The 21,576-nt window shown below is 41.6% G+C and overlaps 1 protein-coding gene across 1 annotated transcript; it reads right to left on the reverse strand.

The window, feature by feature from the left end:
- Nucleotides 1-6,334: 6,334 nt before the first annotated feature.
- On the reverse strand, nt 6,335-21,035 carry mtmr6 (myotubularin related protein 6). Its single transcript, XM_084475066.1, has 15 exons — nt 20,825-21,035; nt 18,340-18,471; nt 16,539-16,701; nt 15,570-15,727; nt 15,009-15,137; nt 13,496-13,630; nt 13,158-13,290; nt 11,053-11,162; nt 10,710-10,835; nt 10,217-10,266; nt 9,804-9,897; nt 9,305-9,411; nt 8,303-8,437; nt 7,426-7,552; nt 6,335-7,059 (listed from the first exon to the last, which is right to left on the reverse strand). The coding sequence occupies exons 1-15, from the start codon at nt 20,846-20,848 to the stop codon at nt 6,658-6,660; spliced, it is 2,025 nt and encodes a 674-aa protein (XP_084331192.1). The 5' UTR covers nt 20,849-21,035; the 3' UTR covers nt 6,335-6,657.
- Between the last annotated feature and the right edge of the window lie 541 nt (nt 21,036-21,576).

The following is a 21,576-nucleotide window of genomic DNA, read 5'->3' on the forward strand; positions in this document are numbered from 1 at the left end:
TTGTATGAAAAATACTGTCAGTAAAACAGCTATACTTAAAACTGAATACTGAGGGGGCAGATAATTGTTGGGAAGAAAAAAAAAAAATATATATATATATATATATATATATATATATATATATATATATATCTGCTCTGTTATTGTAGTGCAGTAAAAGTATCACATTGTCCCACAATATAGAATCACCCAAGTAGCTCACAATAGTACAATAGTACATATAGTACAATAAGGACAGTACTTGAGTTTATTTGCTCAAGTCCCCCCCCCCCCCCCCTCCCCCACACATACACCCACACCTCTTTCCTTCTGTCTGGTGGTGGTTTTCATGTCAGTCCCCTGGGTGAAGCTGTGCACTTAATGGGACAGTTAGAGGACACTGCTGTTGAAGACATGCTTAGAGCCACCCTCTCTTCTCACTTCTCAGGCTCTCTATGTATGTGTATGCAGATCTGTGTGTGTGTGTGTGTGTGTGTGTGTGTGTGTGTGTGTGTGTGTGTGTGTGTGTGTGTGTGTGTGTGTGTGTATAGGGACGATTGATGAGTGGATAGATGGAATCTATTAGAGTGTAGGTGTTGTATTGTATTAACAGCTCAAGCCTTGCAGGGTTAATGGCTAACCCTGGTTAATTTATGTTCCATCCAAGGGGAATATGAGACAATACACTCCAAGTAGAAATTAGGTCGAAAAATAGAAAAGAAGATAAAGATGTACGCTGTGTGGGAAAAATAACAAGCCCTTCATGTGTTTTGAAAACAGGAAACAAGAGCATGAGTGGCATAAGGAGAAACATAGGAGCAGACCAGGGTTGGAGAACTGTGGGTCAGATGAAAATCCTCATACACACACAATCACACACACAGACACACATACAGACACACACACACATATACACACACAGCTTGATTTAATCTCACACCACCAGCCCCCCTGGAGTTAGATTAAGTGATGACCAGGAACCATAAAGCTGGTGAGAGAATGTGTGTGTGTGTGTGTGTGTGTGTGTGTGTGTGTGTGTGTGTGTGTGTGTGTGTGGAGTGGTGTGGTGTGTTGTGTGTGTGTGTATGTGCATATGTGTGTGCTTACATGCACATGTGCGTATGTATGCGCGTGTGTGTGTGTGTGCATGTGTGTGTGTGTGTGTGTGTGTGTTTACAATAATAATCTCCACAGGATTACCCTCTGTGCTCCATTGTTCCAACAGCAGTGAACATGGATTGTTAGCGACTCTTGCTGAGCACAGACTTTACGGTGGGTTTTACATTAACCGCCACCTCCAAGCACCTGTAAACATTGCTCTGTGGGCGCCACTCTGGATGGCAAACAGAACCCATACAAACACTGGAAGTTTCGTACGACATTCCGATTCATGTATCTCTAAGCCCTTAAGACTGACGTGCCGTCTCCTTTAAAGCTGACCACGCCTCGGAGAAGAATAGAAAACATTAACGGAATACTGTGCCATGAACAAATATGACCATATACATGCACACAAGGTTATGCAGTACAAAGTTATACATTTACCCGAACAAGAAATGGTAAAATAATAATCCCAAAGGTACGGATATTTTTAAGTTTATGTGAGACAACACAGATCCTTGAAGAATGGAAGAATGGTGGTTGAACATGCGTTCAACCACGGCCTTCGGTCTCACCGTGTTCCTAGTGACACTGTGGTCGTTGGTTCTCTTCCATGTGGCTTTTCCTGTGTGTTTACTGCGTATCCTGTCCTCTGTGCTTGGGTGGAGTACTTTTACATAACAGCTGTAGTCTTGTAAATGATTCAGTCTGTTGAACAGCCCCATTCCCCCGTTGAAGGCCTCTGAATATTTCATATGTGATAACATGTAGAAGCAGGCCAGGCTACAGAAATTACCTCACTGGGAAAAAGCGATGTGAGGTCTAACGGTGCTCGGCCTCGCTTTGGGGGAGCCTTGATGAAGCGTATTTGTGTCATGTGTGCCGATGAGCCCTGTCAACGGCATGCCATAGCTATTAGGCCAAAAAGGAATCCCAGACACAACATTCCCAACATTTTTCAGTAGTCCCCTATATTTTCCAGCTTATAGCATTAACATATTAAAGCATGCACTGTACCATAAACCCATTACACCTCATATTAGTACAAAGGCTTTGTGGTATGGGAATTATCAGAGATTCAGAGATCCGTTTATAGGACCTGGCTGAACAGTGAAGGACTAGACCTTCCAGAAAGGACCACAAGTACAGTGAATATATTTGCAAGCACACTGCCGCTCGACTGAACTACAAGATGATTTAAAAATATAAGAAATGTTTGCAGCACAAGAGCAGAACCAGGTGAATACACAGAGAAGTACAGTTGTAAGTGTGAGGGTCTTTCTTCAATGCTGTGTATGTTATGTAACAATGCAAAGAGTCCTCAAAGACAGACTAGATGCCTGCCTGGCGCTGACTGAATTTCTTTTAATTCTTACATTTTACACAAGATATGAGCCAGATGAGGAATTTTATTGGAATTTGCTCCCTGCTGCCAAAAATGTATGGGCTTTCCTATCAACATTGATATATTAGTTGACGAGGTAACACAGGCCTGCATCCTCACATCTATATTTAAATATAGTTCCTATCAATAAAAATCTGATTAAGGAGGGGCGCAATTGTATGAATCCAATCGATTGAATGTCAAATCCTCGTCAAGCCCTGCCTACTGACGTCAATCTGACAGACCGGTTCCAGTGCTACAGTGCGGTTCTCAATCCATGCAATAAATCAGTTACTGACGTACAAATTGCTACTGATAAATACTGAATGAGGAAGGGAAAGATCCAATGCTAATGCAGGGAATTGATCTTTGTTTAACCCTGAAAAGATGTGTTAAACTACTCCAATGCACACTTTGACATGGTAGCCTTAGTTTTGAATTTCATTTTATTAAAAATAATTATTTTTTTTCATGGAGATACAATAATGTGATAACGTTGCTACTTAGGATAACTTATGATGTGAAGATTAGCTCAGGAACCGATTCGAATTGTTTTCTCCGTGCAGTTGTTCTCTGCCATGAGATACGTATCAAGAAGATACTGATGTGGCAAATTACAGGCCCATAAGTATACTCCCAATTATATCCAAGGTAGTTGAGAGGGTTGTAGCAAACCAACTCACTGCCCATCTCAATGCATGTCATATTCCATTGCATGCAATGCAATTTGGGTTCAGATCAAATCACTCTACGGATACCGCTTTATGCTACTTTGTGGAAGAACTGAAATCCAATTTAGACAATGGGAGAGTGGTTGGAGCAATATTTCTGGATCTGAAGAAAGCCTTTGACACCGTAAACCACAATGTTTTAGTTTCTAAACTGTCCACTCATAAAATCTCAGCTGACACAATCAAGTGGTTTACATCATATTTGATGAGAAGGAAGAATTGCACTAAAATTAATGGCACATTTTCCAAAGAAAATATCTGTTCAATAGGGGTACCTCAAGGTTCAATCCTAGGCCCACTATTGTTCAGTATATATATTAATGATCTTCCTTCAGTATGCCCAGGCATTAACATCCAAATGTATGCCGATGACACAGTTATCTATGTTCATGCAAAGACAAAACAACAAGCGGCATACAAACTCACAGGAGCAATGAACAAAATAGTAAACTGGCTGGATTACTCTTGTCTAACATTAAACACTTCAAAAATAGTTTGCATGTACTTTTCTTCACAAAAAAGTACTATGCAACAGCCTGACATAGTTGTTAAGGGTCAAAAACTCCAAGTAGTAGATGACTTTAAATACTTAGGGGTCATTGTCGACTCAAATCTGACTTTTAAAAAACATATTAAAAAAGTCAATGGAAGAGTTAAAATGAATCTCTTAAATTTTAAGCTGATTAAAAATCAGATGACTACAGAGGCAGCTATACTTTATTTTCATTCTATGATTTTAACACACATCTCATATTGCTTGACCACCTGGTCTCAAGCAAATGCAACCACCATGTCATTAATGTATAAAGTGTATAAACAAGCACTGAAAATTTTGGACAAAAAATCTTACAGTTACCATCACTGTACTATCATACAGAAGTATGGTTTATTTACTTTGGATAATTTTCTTTTCTTTTCAAATACCTGTTTATTTTTCAAAATTATTAATAATCTTGCACCACCACCCCTTAAACAATTTGTGAGACTTTGTAGACCCACAAGTGACATAAGGACCACAAGAGCATCATCTAGGGGGGATTGCACAAATGTGTTTAGGCATTCTACCTTTGGCCAAACCGCTTTCTCAGTGAAAACATCAGGGTTGTGGAATAGCATCCTTGATAGTATTAGACAAAGTGCCACACTCACCACCTTTAAATTAGGGCTTAAGAAATGGTTGAAAGCAAACCAACGTTGTGAACATTTATAGTCATTGGTTCTTGTCTCTGTGTTTATTCTCATCTTATTTCATGTTTTTTCATTACTAAATTTTATTACTCTGTATCACTGTGATGTGTGTTTGGGTCATTGTCCTAACTCATTGTGTCATTGTCCCAACTCATTACATGTTGTCTTTTAATTTGATTTATAACATCAACTCCTGTCTAGGGACAACAGATGTAAATTAGCCTTGTGGCTAAAATCTAGCCCAATTATATATTGTGCATTGTCCCTGTCAAATAAATGTAAAATAAATAAAGAAATTGATATGGTATGAAGGTGTTCAATTTATGCAGGAGTATGATGTGTACATATCTTTACACACAGTCATACAGTTCAAGGTTGTTTAAGAATGATGAGGATCACAATCCAGATAGGGAGTTCACGTTTTTATGGAGTGTGTGTGTGTGGTTTGTGGCTGGTTTAAGCAGCCTCACCTGTCCTGGGTCAGGCTGATTACTCTGGGTGGGACTGCACACCTGTGGTGCATTGACTTATCAAGGCACAAGATAAGCCAGCCGTTAACATCTTGCCGTTAACGTAAGTCTTGTCTTTTCTGTACCTGACCACGTATGAGTATGGCCACCATATTATGAGGTGGTGAAAATTGATTTTGTCTAACTGATCTCTTTGTGAAGTCTTCGTGGATATCTATCCCTCCTTAAGGTGTTTACAATGATGTCATCCTTTTACTGGCTGTCTGGCTGGCTGCCCCCCATATGATATAATTCTGCTCAACAGCTTTGTTGTTTTGGGAGAGTCGTGTCTTAGTTTTGTTGACGGTTGTAGTGTCCAATACACTGACATTAAATCTTGATTGAGACATGGCACTTTCCAACATACAAATACTAGTTGGTCAGACAGTTTTATCGAAAGAGTTACAGAGAACACAGGAAAGGAGAACTAAGAGAAAGTCACTTAGGCTAGAATGCCTACAGATACTTTTAGACTTTGTTCATGGGGGATCAAACTCTGAATCATCCTATCCACAACCTGATCCCTACCCCAAGAAGCAAGGCAATTTGGCATTTGTACTGGCTTTCTCAACAAGGGAGCCATTTTCAGAAGTAATAATTTTTAATTTTCTTGATTTATGCTGCTTATAAAACAGTTAATTTGAGTCATGTTTTAGTTTGTGTAAATGATCACTAGTATATTCTACATGTGAACCTCCTAAGGCGCAATTTGATTGGTTCGCTATCTCGGGATATTGGGCACGTTTTCATCACGTGTGACGGTTGTCCTGTCACACTAATAAAAACAAATAAGCCGCGAATAAAAACAAATAAATCCCCGCAAAAAGTCTTATCTTGTTTATTTTTGGAGGGTTCACGTGTAGCATAAAACAAATATTCACCTCGGGCTCCGTGAATAGTGAGGAATAGCTATTCCCCACTATTCACTTCACCTTCGGCGAATATTTGTTAAATATGTAGAGGACAGCCCCCCCCGTCCCCAGTGACCTCTATGCTGTGTGACTCTGTAGCATTGACCTCAAATAAAGGTCAGGACACCAAGCCACCTCCCGTCTAGAATAACACCCAATGGGATTACAGGATCAATGAGAGTCAATAATCAGATCATCCAAATAATGTGAGTATGAGTACTGCTCCAAACAACTGTAAACTGTGGACAGCCTATAATAATATTGGAGTTATAGTATTGGGAAATTCAGCTGCTTCATTTCTTAATAAATTGCTCTAGATTTCTGTAAACAAGATAATGGATTTTAATAATTATCTAAATGAAATCTTTCTGGCGCCATTGAAATTAAATTTTTCTGGTGCCAACATGTTTTGAAGCCTAGTCAGAAACCAGATCATTTGGAAGTTTTCCCAATACATAATCAAGTGTATCATAGAATACAAGACGCATTCACATAAAATATGATACAACTTTAGCATACAACAAAAGAAGTACCTTTATATTTTCATTGTTATATCCATTTATTCTCTTACTTTGTTCATTAATTATCTATAGTGCATTTGACATGAATAAAAAAACAAGTTATTTGTCCGAGTGCAGTAAATGCCATAATAATGCGGCATATAATAGAGATTTATACTATACAGACGACATACGCTTTCTCCCATCTTTGCTCAGCCTATCAGCCCAATTACAATGTTAACATGTACTCAAGATTCCCGACACAAGCGCACATGGGCAGGTGCCCTCACAGACGCACACGCACACACCCACACACTCACATCTGGTCTCCCCCGATCCCCCCTTGAGTCTGTCTCAGCAGGTCATCCGAGCCATGCCGAACTCCAGACTGACCACGGCCGGCTCCTCCTTCGGCATTTCGTCTCCGTCCTCGTATGACCCTTCCAGCTCACCGTAGCTCTGCTTCCTGCTATCGGTGCCGCTGCTGCCCTCTACTGTCCGATCCGTGTCGGTGCTCTCCGTGGCCTCCTCTCCCACCTCCTCCTCCTCCTCCTCCTCCTCCTCTTCCTCCTGTTGGGCCTCCTTGCGGCTGAGCTGGGGGGCCCCCAGGATGAGGGAGCTGGGGCGCGGGGGGGCGGGGTTGGCGTTGGTCAGGGAGCGTTGATGCTGCCCCCGGGTCGGGGGGGGAGGAGAGGGGGACGGGGCGGGCGGCGGGGCGGAGGACACCACCGGGGTCACGCCCAGCTGCTGGAGCTGCTGGAGACCGAACGAGGGAGGAGGAAGACTGAGCACTGACGGGCAGCGTAAAGCAGTGAAATGATCTAGGGCTGTTCGGGTGATAGTCGAAGGAACATCGATGAGAAGCGTCGGAGTCGACCGACTTTTATTAGTTGCATGGTTCCAGGAAAAAAATGTAGAAATAAATCTGCATCTTGTGGAAACCTATATGGCTAGACCGTGTATGAATCACCAAGGGACTTCTTTTTTTTTTTAACAACGGACACTCGCACTCACCAACAGACATTATCGCTGCGGTTATTACTACATAGTTGGCCAGTCGGGCAGTAAATCCAAAGTGGGGAATCATTTAGAGAGGGTGTAAAGATGTCGGTGAGATCTTACATTCTCCAGGGAGCGCAGCGTCTGCGCGGTCTTCAGGCTGGTCTCCTTCAGGGTGTGGATGGTCTTCAGGATGGATTGGCGCGGGTGCATGGACCGGTCAAACTGATGGTACATGTTCCTCCAGAACCTACGACACACACACACACACACACACACACACACACACACACACACACACACACACACACACACACACACACACACACACACACACACACACTAAATCTCAAAGGATCTTTGAGCAAGATGCCTAACCCCTACCTGCACCTTCCCAAGCCGTCTCTGTATTCACTGTCTAACCCCTACCTGCACCTTCCCAAGCCATCTCTGTATTCACTGTCTAACCCCTACCTGGCATTCAACTAAATGCATCTCTATTCACTGTATAATCTTTGTTTTCGCTGTTGACCTACTGCTCGGTTTCTGTTGCTTGTTTATGTGTGAAGGACCGTCCTCCATAAATAAACTGTAGTAATAAAACATATCACTGTGCAGAGTGCGGGTAAACAGTAGATCAAACATGGCATGAGTGGAATGAGGAGTGCCGACAGTCAGTTGTCAACATCCTCTCCCCTGATTAATTTACATCTTTCAGCAGCGCCTGTACTGCAGGGTGACAGTGCCAAACCCCTCAGATGACTGCTTGAACCAGGCTGCTCAAGTAGTTTTAGGCTGCAAAGCCAAGAAAGCTTTTTCAGTATTTTCTGTATTCAATCTATTGCATCATAAATGTAACCTCAACTAATAGCATGTTACTGTATTCATTGATTCTGTTTGCACATCTTATATGTGGACCCCAGGAAGACTAGCTGACAACAGTGTAGTCAGCCAATAGTAATCCTTTAATAAACAAGCCAATAAATCACGAGGTACTGACTTGAAGTGGTAGGGCAGGGTGGAAGGCTCCAGCACCGGGTGTGTCTTGCCGTAGGCACTGCTGTAGAAAGGGTTGTGGTAGTTCTGCTGCTCGTCTAGCAGGAAGGCCCACAGAGAGTGGGTCCTCTCCCTCAGCCTGGAGAGAGAGAGAGAGATCATCACGGTCTGGGGAAAACCTTGTATCTTGATCAAGCAATATTTTATTATATATATATTTTATTATTATTTTATTTTATTTATTTGTTTCTTGAATCAATACTATTGGTCCCCCCTTTACGTCTATCTCTTTCACAAATATACACCCAATGAGAAGTATTAAGAGCTGTTGAAGAATACACAGCCGTACCGGAGAAAGCCTCTGGTTGTTTGCCATGCCAAGAGCTGCAATGCCAGGCTAAATAAAGAACTGGTTGTTTGAATAAGTACAGCGTATTCTTTACTCAAGAAACACTAAGTGTATGAAGGCTAATGTTTTATGTATTTGAGATGTGGGAGCGGAGAAGGGCGCAGGCAAATAGCGGTGGAGTTGGAGTGCAGTTAAGCATTGCACTTAATCTTTTATGAGATTAAGTGCGATGAGATTTTGGCCACATGTCTTCCAACGACAGGGAAAATGTGAGTGTACACATCGCTGCAATAAACGCATCTGGTAGGTTGATGATTAAGTAACGCGGTGAACTTCCTGCCTCCAACGCAGCCGTTGTAATTAATGACAAACCGACTCATGCATCTCATGCATTCCTTTGAAAACGTTTTTTCCAAAGTAATGGTTTTGGACACTTGACAGCGGCGATAAGGTGTCGTGTTATTCATTTGGTACGCAAGGTGACGCAATGATATCAGCTAGACAGGACGTCTTTCTATTGACCTTGGTATACCTTGGTATGTGAACGCTCACACTATTCCAATGTGTGTGTGTGTGTGTGTGTGTGTGCGTGTGTGCGTGTGTGCGCGTGTGTGTGTGTGTGTGTGTGTGTGCGTGCGTGCGTGCGTGTCCCCTCACTGCAGCTCCTCTCTCTGCCGCTGGTTGTTACCCAGGAAGTTGCCGTACTGGCACGAGTGCACGTGCTCGTGGATCTGCAGCAGGAACCACTCGCTGAACTCGAACGCCTGTGGGAGAAAGGACCCGACCAATCACACGCGTGTCACGCCCAGGCCTTTTTAAAAAGGTGACATATTATACCGTGGGCGTGTCCACCTAGATGTACGACGGATAGATGAGCAACATTTGCTACAGTCCACTGGGTAGGCTGGTAGACTGATCCATCCAGCACACATCTAGGTGGACACGCCCATTTGTGATGTCGGAAGAGGCAGATTTTCAAAACGGCTTGTAACTGCTAATCACACTCACACCTGGTGGTATAATAGGTCACCTTTAATGAGCGGGGAATGACACGAATCCGATACATCTTCCATCACTATGAATGGTTCCCCGAATCATGTAATGCGAGTGTTACAACAAAAAGGAAACACACAGACACAAACACACACACACATACCTGTGGGAATTGCTCTGTGAGCTGCCAAACACACTCCAGGAACTGTGTGAAGACGGGGGACACCTCTTTAGGGTCGCCGTCCAACTGGTCACACCTAGCAACAGGACAAGAGCAAGTGTCATGCAGACCCAGAGAAAAGCAGTTCATAAGGCAAAAGAAACATCTAAATGTTACACAACCAATGATAATAGTGTGATTGATAAAAACAGCCATGCATCAAATGTATGATTTTACTCAGTCAAGAGTTGAAAGAAGAGAGACGGTTTATTATCTTGTGAGAAGCTGCTTGAATTACATGAATAGTTGAAATAGTAAGTGGTAAGAGGGTTGTTATAGGAGCGGAGGTCGAACATAACATACATAATTAAACTATTTGAACTATATGAAGGGAAATAACAGAGCAGCCATCCCACCTGTCTGCAAATTTGTGGCCAAATGAGATCCAGTCTTTCTCAATCAGTACCTAGAAATAAATAGAAAGGCTTTTTTAAGACCTATTAGTGACTCCTGTATTGAGCTGACAGTAAGGACTACATGTTCCCTTTCTAAAAAGCTTTTCTCCATAGAACATCAGAATCTGAATAGATTATATGACAGACTCCAACATCGGCACAATTCTATACCAGTTTTCCACCCCATTTCCTGCCAAGCAAAGACATCTTAGAAATTAGCGGTGGAATTTGTATCAACAGCAACTTGAAATCATTATAGTCTAGACTCCTTTATCAAAGTCAAGATCCAAGTCGTTGTATTCATCAATATGTACAGTAAAGACGGTAACCACCTAACTTGGCCAATAATAATTGCACATGTTGGCCAACAAAAACCTTCATCCAACAACAGGAGTTGAAGATTTAAATCTGTGAGTGCATCCGTTTCAGTACTGTGTATGTGGTGAGCAGGTACCATGAAGCCCTTGATGGTGCGGTAGTAGGGGTCCATGAGCAGGGCTCCCAGGGAGCACACCTGCGCCGTCCTGTCCCAGCCATCTGAACAGTGCACCAGTACACTGGCGCCCTCTACAGTCACGGCCTGGAATAGACACACGTTTAGAATAGAGACCAGGGGTTGGTAACCTTTATTTGCAGAGCCATATATACAATTTTTCTTAGGAGAGCCGAAGTACAATTTGTGTAATTATTATTCAAAATTTTTAGGGAAGACCTTAATTTATTGCAAATTGGACAGCCAGACACACAATCACACCCACGAGGAAGTGTGTGGAGTAATGAAGGGAGTAAGGACTTACCTTGGTGAGGAAAATGGCAGCATCAACCACTGCCTTGACATGTCGTAGCCAACCACAGCCCTCAATTCCCATCAGGTAGTCGCTCATGGACAGAGAGCGATTCCCAATAACTGTAAGTAAGGAGAGAGACAGAGAAAAGTATATTTTAGTTCATTAATAGTTGCCATTTGTCATACTAGAGAATTATTATTATTTTTTTACTTTTTCAAAATAGTAATATGCAAGTAAAATTCCAATACATAAAAATAAAAATAAAAACACAATGGTCAAACAGTATGGTCGTTTCTCAATTTGCATTCTTTTCTGTACTTGTGTACTTGCGTTCTTGTGAAACGTCATCAGTCGTAGCCCAAGTACTGTTCCAATTCAAAGTTTGCATCAAGTCAAGTACAGTCGAAGTGTTCTTGATGCGTTCTTGTAAATGTAAATAAGCTTTTTGGCCAAGTATGCTCACACATACAAGTAATTTGGTCTCTGCATTTATCCCATCCGTGAATTAGTGAAACACACAGAGCACACAGTGAGGTGAAGCACACACTCACAGTGAAAAGGCACTTCAGCTGTGGATGTGGGCATGGGAGAACAGTGCTAAACCACTTCCCCCCCGCCCACATTTTTCCTACTGGGTCGGGGATCGAACCGGCAACCCTTAGGTTTCAAGGCCGAAGCCCTAACCAGTAGGCCACGGCTACCCCAAAAACTGGCCAGTCCATCGAGGATGCGTCGGAGGTGACTTGTGTGGACTTGGGACCATTGAATATCCCAGGATGCATTTCGCATTCCCATGTTTTAAAATATTAGTATGTAAGCTATAATAATAGGCTATATAGGAACATTTCAAAAATATAACAAAAATTTTCAAAATATTTACATACTATTTTAAAATGAAAGAGGTTGGGGTTTTGTTTTATATAATTTGTTTATATTGTATAAGTCGGTGACAGAGGAAACCCATCGCAACGGCAATGGAAATCCCGGTCGGATCCTTCGTGTTTCAATTCTAATCTGTGTAATTTCTCACTTGTTTGTAATTCTTATATCAATAGCCTACTCTCCAAAACTCCTACAATCTTTTTCCCGCCACTGACTTTTTATATGTAGGATACAGATGCACGTGCCGCGTGTATAGCTTATACATGGCACGCGCATCTGTACCCTACATGTAAAAAGTTGTCTGTATAGCTTATACACACGACACGCATATATTTTAATTTATATTCATTCAAAATATTTACATACTATTTTAAAATGAAAGAGGCTGGGGTTTCCTTTTATATATAATTTGTTTATATTGTTCAGTAGTATATGCCTAGCCTGGTTCCGCCTGCCTCCGTACTTCCGCTCAATTTTCATTTCACTTCAGTACTAGGTCTGGGAGTGCTGTATGTTCGAACGATTTATTTTCCCTCAAGTTTGTCCCTCCAATCAGCTAACAGGAGGCGCGGCCTGAGAACAGTGACGTACAGGAGAAGCCTAGAAGGACTTTGGTTGTAGTCAAACGAATACCAGGAAGCAGCAGGAAGACCATGGAGAAAGCTATTCGGTCTGTTGTGGAAACTCTGCCGAATATAGATAAATTAAAGCCAGATTTTTTTTTTGTTGGTGGTCAAGATGTTGTGGCGCTTCTTCCCACGGGATTCGGGAAAAGTTAAATTTTCCAGCTGGCTCCGTTAGTGGTGAAGGAGTTTGCTAAGCATGAAATACATCACGACCAAACGAACGTTAGCGATTGGTTAAGGCAGATCCGGAGTGGCACTGGGCAGAGCCAATAGGTTTTAAACTTCAACAGCACCCGCCTTCAAGTGAGAAATCGTTTGTCTCTATAGCAGTTCTAGACCATCGGTATGAATGAAATGAGTATGAAGGTCTAGTTAGGACTAGGCTAGTATATGCCTACATGAGGCCGTGGAACAGTTAACAGATGAGCTGAGGCAGTGACGTCAAGTCCGCTGCTGTTCCAATTGCAGGTGCGTCCTCGGAAGTTTGTACTTGGAAGTGTGTACTTGCCAAGTACGCACTTCCAAGTCCGCAAGTCCGAAGTTTGCGTACTTGGTATTGAGAAACGGCCTATGTCTCTATGTGGGTATGTTTCTGTAGTGTCTAACCTTCTAGCAACTTCTGCAGACTGGCCCTCATGACGTGGATGTTCTCGATGCCCACGAACTGGAAGCGGATGTTGGAGTAGTTGTCCTCGTTCTCGTAGCCTTTCCCCGCCGCGCGGTTAGCTAGCGCATTCAGCTAGCAGGAGGGCAACAACAAACGTCTTAACTTCTCTCTCTATATTGTATTCATCTCATATTGCTATTATTTAAAAAATGTGTCAAGTGTCAATATGATTTTTTAAATAAAACAATTGTTTAAAAAAACAAAATACTTTCATGAATTTTCTATTCAATCATTTAAAATCGGATCCAGGATTCCGATGGCTCTGATTGGCCGATACCTTGGGCCTGGTGTCCATGACGTAGACGAAGCGGCAGTTGTGATTGGCCTTGCTGATGGCTTGCAGCATGCTCTCGTCCTCCAGGCAGCGGGCGCTGAAGCCGGAGAGCGGCTGGCTGCACCGGCACACGGCCGCCTGCATCCAATCAGAGCACAGGGTGCTAACCTTTCAACTTATACTTGACCAGGCATCATTCATCAAAAGACATGGCAGGGAACTAAATGACGTATGCATGCATGTCAACCAAAAGTGTAAATCCACCACTACCAACTACTATCAAATACATTTGATTAGGGACAAAATCTATTTATGTCTAATAAGGATGTCCTGTTGCTTAAAACAATAGTTCAGAACCTTTGACTGCAGGTGAACCATGAAATTGTCATCAAGAAAATTCAGCAACGCTGCATACGTGTGTGTTAATTTAGCAAACACAAGTTAACAACACATCAATGGAAAACATTACAAGGAAAAACACTGATGGAATCGCACAAAGCGACACTACATTTGAAATAATGACAAGCCATAATACTATATTTACTTTACAATGTGTACAATATAGTATATATTACTATATTATATTTTCTATTATAATTATCTGCCGGACCACAGGCTGAAAATGAGTGGCTTACAGTATGGTTTTGATAGTGTTGTCTTGTGGCCTTTGCTGTTCTTTCTATCGTGGCAAGTAAAGTTTAATGAATATGCATGTTATTGTTTGCCAGCAGGTTAGGGCTGAAAAAGGTAAGAAGAATGCGCGAGCGGTGGGATACCCAGACCCTAATTGGAGTCCAAGGGCATGCCCCCCCAGGGACAGTGTTTTACATAATAGGATTCTAAATGCTCGTATCATATCATTTTTAGGAATAATCTACTGCTATTCACAAACCAGAAGAGTGACAAGATCAAGCAAAATAAAGTACAAAGACATATACTCAGATTAATATTTGCCTAATAAGTATTAATGGCAGTTTGTAAGATAGTTTTTGATACGGTAATGTTGCACTTATCCTAATTATCCCCGGCAATCTGTTGCACAGCCAGCAGTAATAAAATCATCATCAACACACACCAATCAATCACTAGTAAACGTAAGCCATGTTGATTAGTGTTAACTATATGAACATCTTACACTAAACAATGCTTATTCTTTATCGTGGATACTGATTTGTTGATAGTTGGCTAGCCAACAATGTCTGAGACCACCTGTTTGGGGTGGTCTTGGACCGTTTTCAAGAGAATGCACAACGGACCGACACAATATACATACATACGTGTCCGGGAATTGCATCATACACATAACACGCATCCACACATTGTTTTTGAACGAAATATAACATAAGGAACACACAAGTTCCTTATGTTATATTATGATCATAGTTGGAACAGTGAAGGACTATAGACTCGCGACAACTCGCGACACCTCATTCAGGCATTTTGCATGCCTGAATGAGGCGACACATTGTCCTGGTGGGAGCAGAGGGTGATAGATAGTGAAGGGGATCTGCGGTACCTTCTTCTCTTGGTAGAAGTACGTGAGCACTGGAAAACGCCCCTTGCTCCTGAACTTGGAGCTCCCCACAATGATGGGTTTGTTGGCCGTAATGGGGACGTACAGGTCCCGCGGATACGTCTCGCACACCTGGGACACACACACACACACACACACACACACACACACACACACACACACACACACACGTAAGATTTTTCTTCTTTTTTATCCTCGGCACAGCAAGCAGTAATACAAATCATCATCAATAACACACCCACCAATCAATCAATCAATCAATCAAAGTATGTTCATTAGAGTTGGTAATAGATTGGTGCACAACAGTTGGCGGTTGGTCCTATAGCTGAGTAGTAGTTGAGTCTGTGGTGCCCTCTGCTGGAGAACATATGTATGACATGGAGGCAAGGAAGTGTTTTCGACATGATCTCAGCTTGTTTCTTTGTCATTTGTGTTATTTGGCTTAACCTTAGTCAAAGAACACTGTGTACCTCTACTTTGTCTAGCTGGAAAATAAAATCTAAATAAAACCCCAAATCATAGGTCCAAACGGACCGCCCTTACCTTGAAGTCTCTGTTGACGTCGGTGAGCTGCCATTGGTCGCAGGGGACGCCCATCCTCTCATACTCCGCCCCCAGGTCAATGAGCTGCCAGCCCTCCTCCCGCTGCTGGTCGTTCTGCTTGGGGTTGTACGAGAACGCATAGAGCTCCTCATAGGCAACTGAGGAGAGAGAGACAGACACAGAGAGAGAGACCTTGAGTTTACCTTTAATAATCCACCTCAGAATGTGTGCAATTACAAAATAGCAGTAGTATGCATATGGTGTGCTTTCACAATGACACGACGTGGAGCCATAATAAAAAAAAAAAATCCTTTACCAAAGTGTGTGCATGTGTGTATGTCAATATTTAAGCAAACCTGCATCTGTTTTTTTTCCATGACCTAAACAGAACCCTACATGCTTTTCTTGTGGTTATCATCAAATGTCTTTAGACTTCATTTAGAACAATAACACACGACAAACAATTATCAGAATAACTCCACGGCCGCTCTGAATCAGTTTCATATCCCGTGGACAAGGTTTCCGACCGCTACTTTGACTAGAACGTGGCGGCCACCCAGACAGTGCGGTCACTAGGGCTGAACGATTTGAGGTAATCTAATCAAAAATCGAATTGTGATTATTTCAGCCAATTTCTTTTTTAAGTTCCTTATGTTATATTATGTATGTATTATTAGCTAAACAAGCAATAAATCATTCTATAGTATGACAAACACAACATTGGAAGCAGTCAACATATAAACTGCTCTTTCCTTTAAGCCAGGCCTCTGTGTTGAGATGAATTGATGCATGAATTGATAGTATAACATCTTTATTTAAATAAATAAATACAAATCTTACTGATCTCCAGTTAGTAACTGTAACAAATCACACAGGTTTTTTATATTTTTTATCGTAGCCTTTGCGATTTGCAAATTGCGTTCCATTACATTGCGATGTCGGTTTGAATTCGATTAATCGTTCACCCACCAGGTCGGAGGAGACGCAGAAGGGAGCTGTAGATGTCGTGACAGTCCCGCTCCCTCTGGAGAACGAAGTGGACCACGCGGAAGTTCCGGCACTGGATGACCAGCGGGCAGCCCGTGGTGGTGAGGGACAGCTTCTCCACCGAGGCTATGTGGTGGTGCAGGACCTGGAGGAAGGCGAGAGAGGTGGACCAGCGAGACACCGGGATTTTATTTTTTGCAGCAATGTATCAGAGACCTTGGTGAATGAACAGACAAACAGGCGAGGTTCTGAGGTTTAGCTTGATCGCTCAAATCTGCATTGTGTCATGGTGTATTTTACAAAAATAAAGGTTTATATCGCGATTTTTCAAACTAAAACTTTTGCTGCGGCTTATTTTCTGTAGTGGCTTAAAAAGTACATTTCATAAAGATTTTAATGCTGTCAGGTTGTAAAGCCCACATGCTCATTAACATAAGAGGTTTGCGAGTAAAAGATATCCTCGTAAAGGAGTAAAAATTGGCATCACTTCATAACTGAATAAAATACAAGAAAGACCGTTTTCCACAATGTGCTCTCTGTCCATGAACGATAATTCAAAGCCTGAGCGTCTTCATGAATTGCTTTCAAAATAAAAGATGCCTTGTTCTCTAAATCTGTCAAAAAGTTCAGGGTTTTACTAAAGCTGGAACCGGCATCATCTCACTCAACCAACAGAAGACTGGCAGTGACTGATCGTTGCAGATGGTCGCGGTCCCAAGGAACATTTTACTATTCAAACTATTTGGTTATGGTTTCACGCCAGCATTGAGTACTACATGCAAGTATTTGGGTTGTGGGAAAAGATGCATAATAAGATACGGCTTATACTATGGAGCGGCTTATTTGTGGTATTGTGAAACATACAACTCTATTATAATGCAAGAGCATAAAAAAATACGGTTATCAATGTATTATTAATAATAATAATAATAATAATAATAATAATAATAATAATTGTGTACTTCTGCATGTCTGTCAGGCATACTGTCAGACATGTCTCCACATATTACACGTAGATGCAGAACTTACCCATTGTTTTGTCAGGTTGTTTATACCATGTTAGTATATTATATTTTGATATAATGGTATATCAGGTTTAAGCATAAAGAGGGACATTCTTAAGTTTATACTGTGTGTTTGGTCACAAAGACACACAAGGACAGACCGGTGATGTAAGGTGAAATAAATACCTTAACAAAAGAAGCAACCGAAAAAGGTTTACTGGCTTCAGCATAAAAAGCAGGGAACAGGTTTTAGCTGATCTTAGCATTTTTAATTGCAGAGGAAGCCTCCTCACAAACAAGTTCCTGCTTTAAAGTGCTCTTCTGGCTGGAAAGTTCTGTTTGCTTTATGTAGTTTTAACTTGTTTTATTTACAGGGAAACGTGATTGCCAAAAGCGATACAACTTTTGTTTGCTTTCCAGTAGACTCTTTATTAGTCATTAAGGCGTCTGTAAAATGGAATTAATTATTTTTACTGGCTAAGCTGGCAGTTTAAGGGTTAGGTTAATAGTGGATGATCTGGGATCCAATAGTTTATAGCATGACCTAGTTGCGTTGCCACGGCAAAGCTATTTGCCAACTTCTATTGACAGTGACTTGGGTTCCAAATGTTTACAGCCTAAACCCATCTTGTTGGCATCCAATCAATTCTCTGCTTTTGCGCTTTTGTAACAACATGGTTGGCCCGATCGGCTGACATCTCAGATGTTGCAATATCCTTGTTCCCACAGCGCAGAGCGGGTAATCCCCTGTTGCAGACACACACACCAACCACACTGACCCATATTTCCTGTGCTGCAGCTGAGGGACTGCTGGGGCTGCTCTCCACGAAGATGAGGTGTGTGGCCGTCAGGTACAACGTGCCGCTCGTTGACTTGCTGCTGAAGCGGTCCAACAGGCGAACCTGCTCCACCTGTACACACACACACACACAATCAAAATGTGGATTTAATTTTTAAACTGTAAACTAAAGTTAAAGTAAAAAAGTACCTACAACCCAATGTTCCTCAAATTAATATAACATTGGCTATACAACATCATCAAATCAACGGTTTGGCAGCTTATCTGACCTTCACTGAATACATTGAATACAGTTTACTGAGAACACAAAAATGCAGACACATTTTAAAAAAGCTGTCTCTGACAAAAAAAACACAACCCTAGTATTCACCCGGCCAACAGAAGCACATCTATTTTGTAACCATCAGCTCAACAGGTGGAGGACACTAATCCTCCAACAGGTGGAAGATGAGTGGTGTTGGGAGCTGTGCAGCCGGAGCTCTGCCTTATGCAGGCAGCTTGGGCTTTGGAACAAAGGGATGTTCTGAATAACGCATGCCAAAATAGCCAAAACACATTCTCTGTGCACATCGCACAAATATGCCTTTTCAAGCAAGAAGCCAAGTATTTCATTTCTACTAACCTTAGCATAATCTTTTGGGTTATTATGACAAACTGAAAGTGTGTCAACTGAAAGTTGACACAATGACACTACTTCCATATTGCTCATCAGTCACACACTCCCCACTGTGGTTTTTATTTGATTTTTTATTTTCAAAATGTTTGCCAAGAATTCTATTAGTAGCAAATATAAATACTGTAGGCTTCCGTGAAATGGTTTCGCCTAGCTATTCAAATGTTCTCAGATCATCAAACAACTTCCCCTCCACCAAAACACGGTCAAACATTGACTCAACATGTCCAGTTGATTGCTTGTACAAGACAAATTACAGTCAACCTTTGAAGTTCACCCACGTGCCTGACTATTGAACCATATCAATAGTTACTTGATAACCAATCAAGTAAACATTTTTTATTTTTTGTTGTCATGAATAAGAACGTCCATCTGCCTTTCTATGCAGCAACAGGGAAAGGGCAGGCAAGTCCCCCTGTCCTAATCACATGATTTACATCAGAAGTTTTTCTGCACTTTTAAGTGGTTTAAGGTACCTGGGGAAATTATGTATGCTAGTGCTAACCGCATTGGAGGATTGGAGGCCTTGGCCTCCCAGTGTACGAGTGTATCCCAGTGTATTGAGACCATTAGTCTAGGAAAACGACTCGAGTACAGACTTATGTAAAGAAGAACTGCTAATGTTTAGATTATATATTTTTTTCAACAAATACCTTTTTCTAATTAATCTAATACAACACGTATGGATAAAGTGTTCAAATGTGCTTAGAGAAGAAGCACCCTGCCATCATATCATGATTCATCACGGCAGCCATCCTCCCCTTTTGCCACATCCGTTTCCTGGCTTTCATTTGTCTTCTGTCTTTCACTGATATGATAAAATGGTTTGGCTGGGCCTATCTACGGTCGTCAAGCAACTGGCCAGCCAGCAACAGGAATAAGCTCCTCTGTGGAGGGCTGGCTACAGTCCACACAGGAAGTAAACAGCTAGTGAGAGAGCGAGAGTGTCAGTGTACGTGTGTTTGTGGGGGGTGGGGGGGGGGTAAGTAGAGCGAAAGCAATAACAGGTGCACATATATGTTGATGATAGTGCTTTTGCGGTACCTTCTTTTAAACTAATTATTTCATAGGAAACATACCTGTAACTATAAATATAGATCCATACCTAACTATAAATACAACTTTGCACCTTTTGGCCAAGAAAATTAAACCAAAAATTATAAATAAAAAAGTGTGTTTCTAAGTAACAACTGTTTTGGGACATTGGCTACCTAAACGCTCCACCCATCTCACCCCCCAAAAAGATGACTCACCGTCTTAAGCTATAATGATGGCATACACGCCTCTTTTTAATCGCTCCTTGGTTTGCATCAATCATGTACAGCTTTAACCACACTGACCGAGACACAGACACACAAACGGACGGACTCAGGGTGGCATCATTCGGAGCTGATGTATTTTAGCTCGGGTTAGTTTTAGTGCCGATCTGAAATCTCAAACGACCCCGCGGTCTGAATCGTACTGTCAAACATGGCATGCATATGCTCAGTCTAGCATATCATTATTCCTCAGTCTAGACGTAATTCGTGGATCAAATAAAGCTATAATTCAGAGATTGGGGACCGACTTGAATTAAATGGGGAAAGTCTAGCAAGTTAAATCGTGTAGTGAAATTAAAGTGTCATGGGTGCGCAATTCCCCATAAATAAACAGCATATTTAGCTATTTAGCATTAATTGTGATCACAGATACGTGGAACATTTCACCAAACAAATCAAAGAAAAATTACACAAGGCCGCCCTGCTCCCATTTTATTCAATGCAGTTAAATTGGATAGCCACAATCTGCTTACCTTTGGCGTTCGGATATGCTCCATTTCTTACGATCGAAACAGCAGTCAGTTCATGCAAAGCTTAAACGACACCTTCTTGGTGTAACTGTAGCATTGATATTACAAAAGGTCGATCAATTTACAGAAAGAGCTTTTAGAGATCGTTCTGTCGGCAGCATATGATGTTTATTGTCAATTTTCCCCAGCATCCGCGTAAAGGTAGCTAAGATAAACGACGAGGTTTTCCTGCTTGTTACTTTCAAAGTAAAGGTGCAAGTTGTAACTGTCATTTTAAAAGTATTGTTGTCTTTTAAAAATTTGTAGGGCAGTCTTGTTGAAGAATGAAATATGGGTTCATGGAAATGGATGATAAATTGACAATTTGTGTGCGGTCTGTTGTCATATTTGAGTGTAAGTCGACACGCATTTTAGGATAAGAACTTCCGCCTACGAGTTTCAAAACATGCGATCTGAACAGTCGTGACATCCGTTAAGGTTATAGAAAAACACATTTCTTCATCCCAAATTATACTTTGTACAACACCGTCCTTCACTAAACTATGTTATATAACAAAAATAATCACAAATAACAAAGCTAAGTATTGAATATCTGAAATAGGTCGCAATGCGAAGTTCAAAATATATAAATTTTACTTTGAAATTGAATATATTTCGTCATCGCGGAGGAGTCACGTTTGCACCATGTACTACAAAGAAACGCTAGGAATCATGGTTAATGTAGTTTCAGCCATATATCCCAGAAACCCCTGGGT

Source organism: Micromesistius poutassou (genome assembly GCF_964030765.1).
Source record: "Micromesistius poutassou genome assembly, chromosome: 11".
Taxonomy (NCBI): Eukaryota; Metazoa; Chordata; class Actinopteri; order Gadiformes; family Gadidae; genus Micromesistius; species Micromesistius poutassou.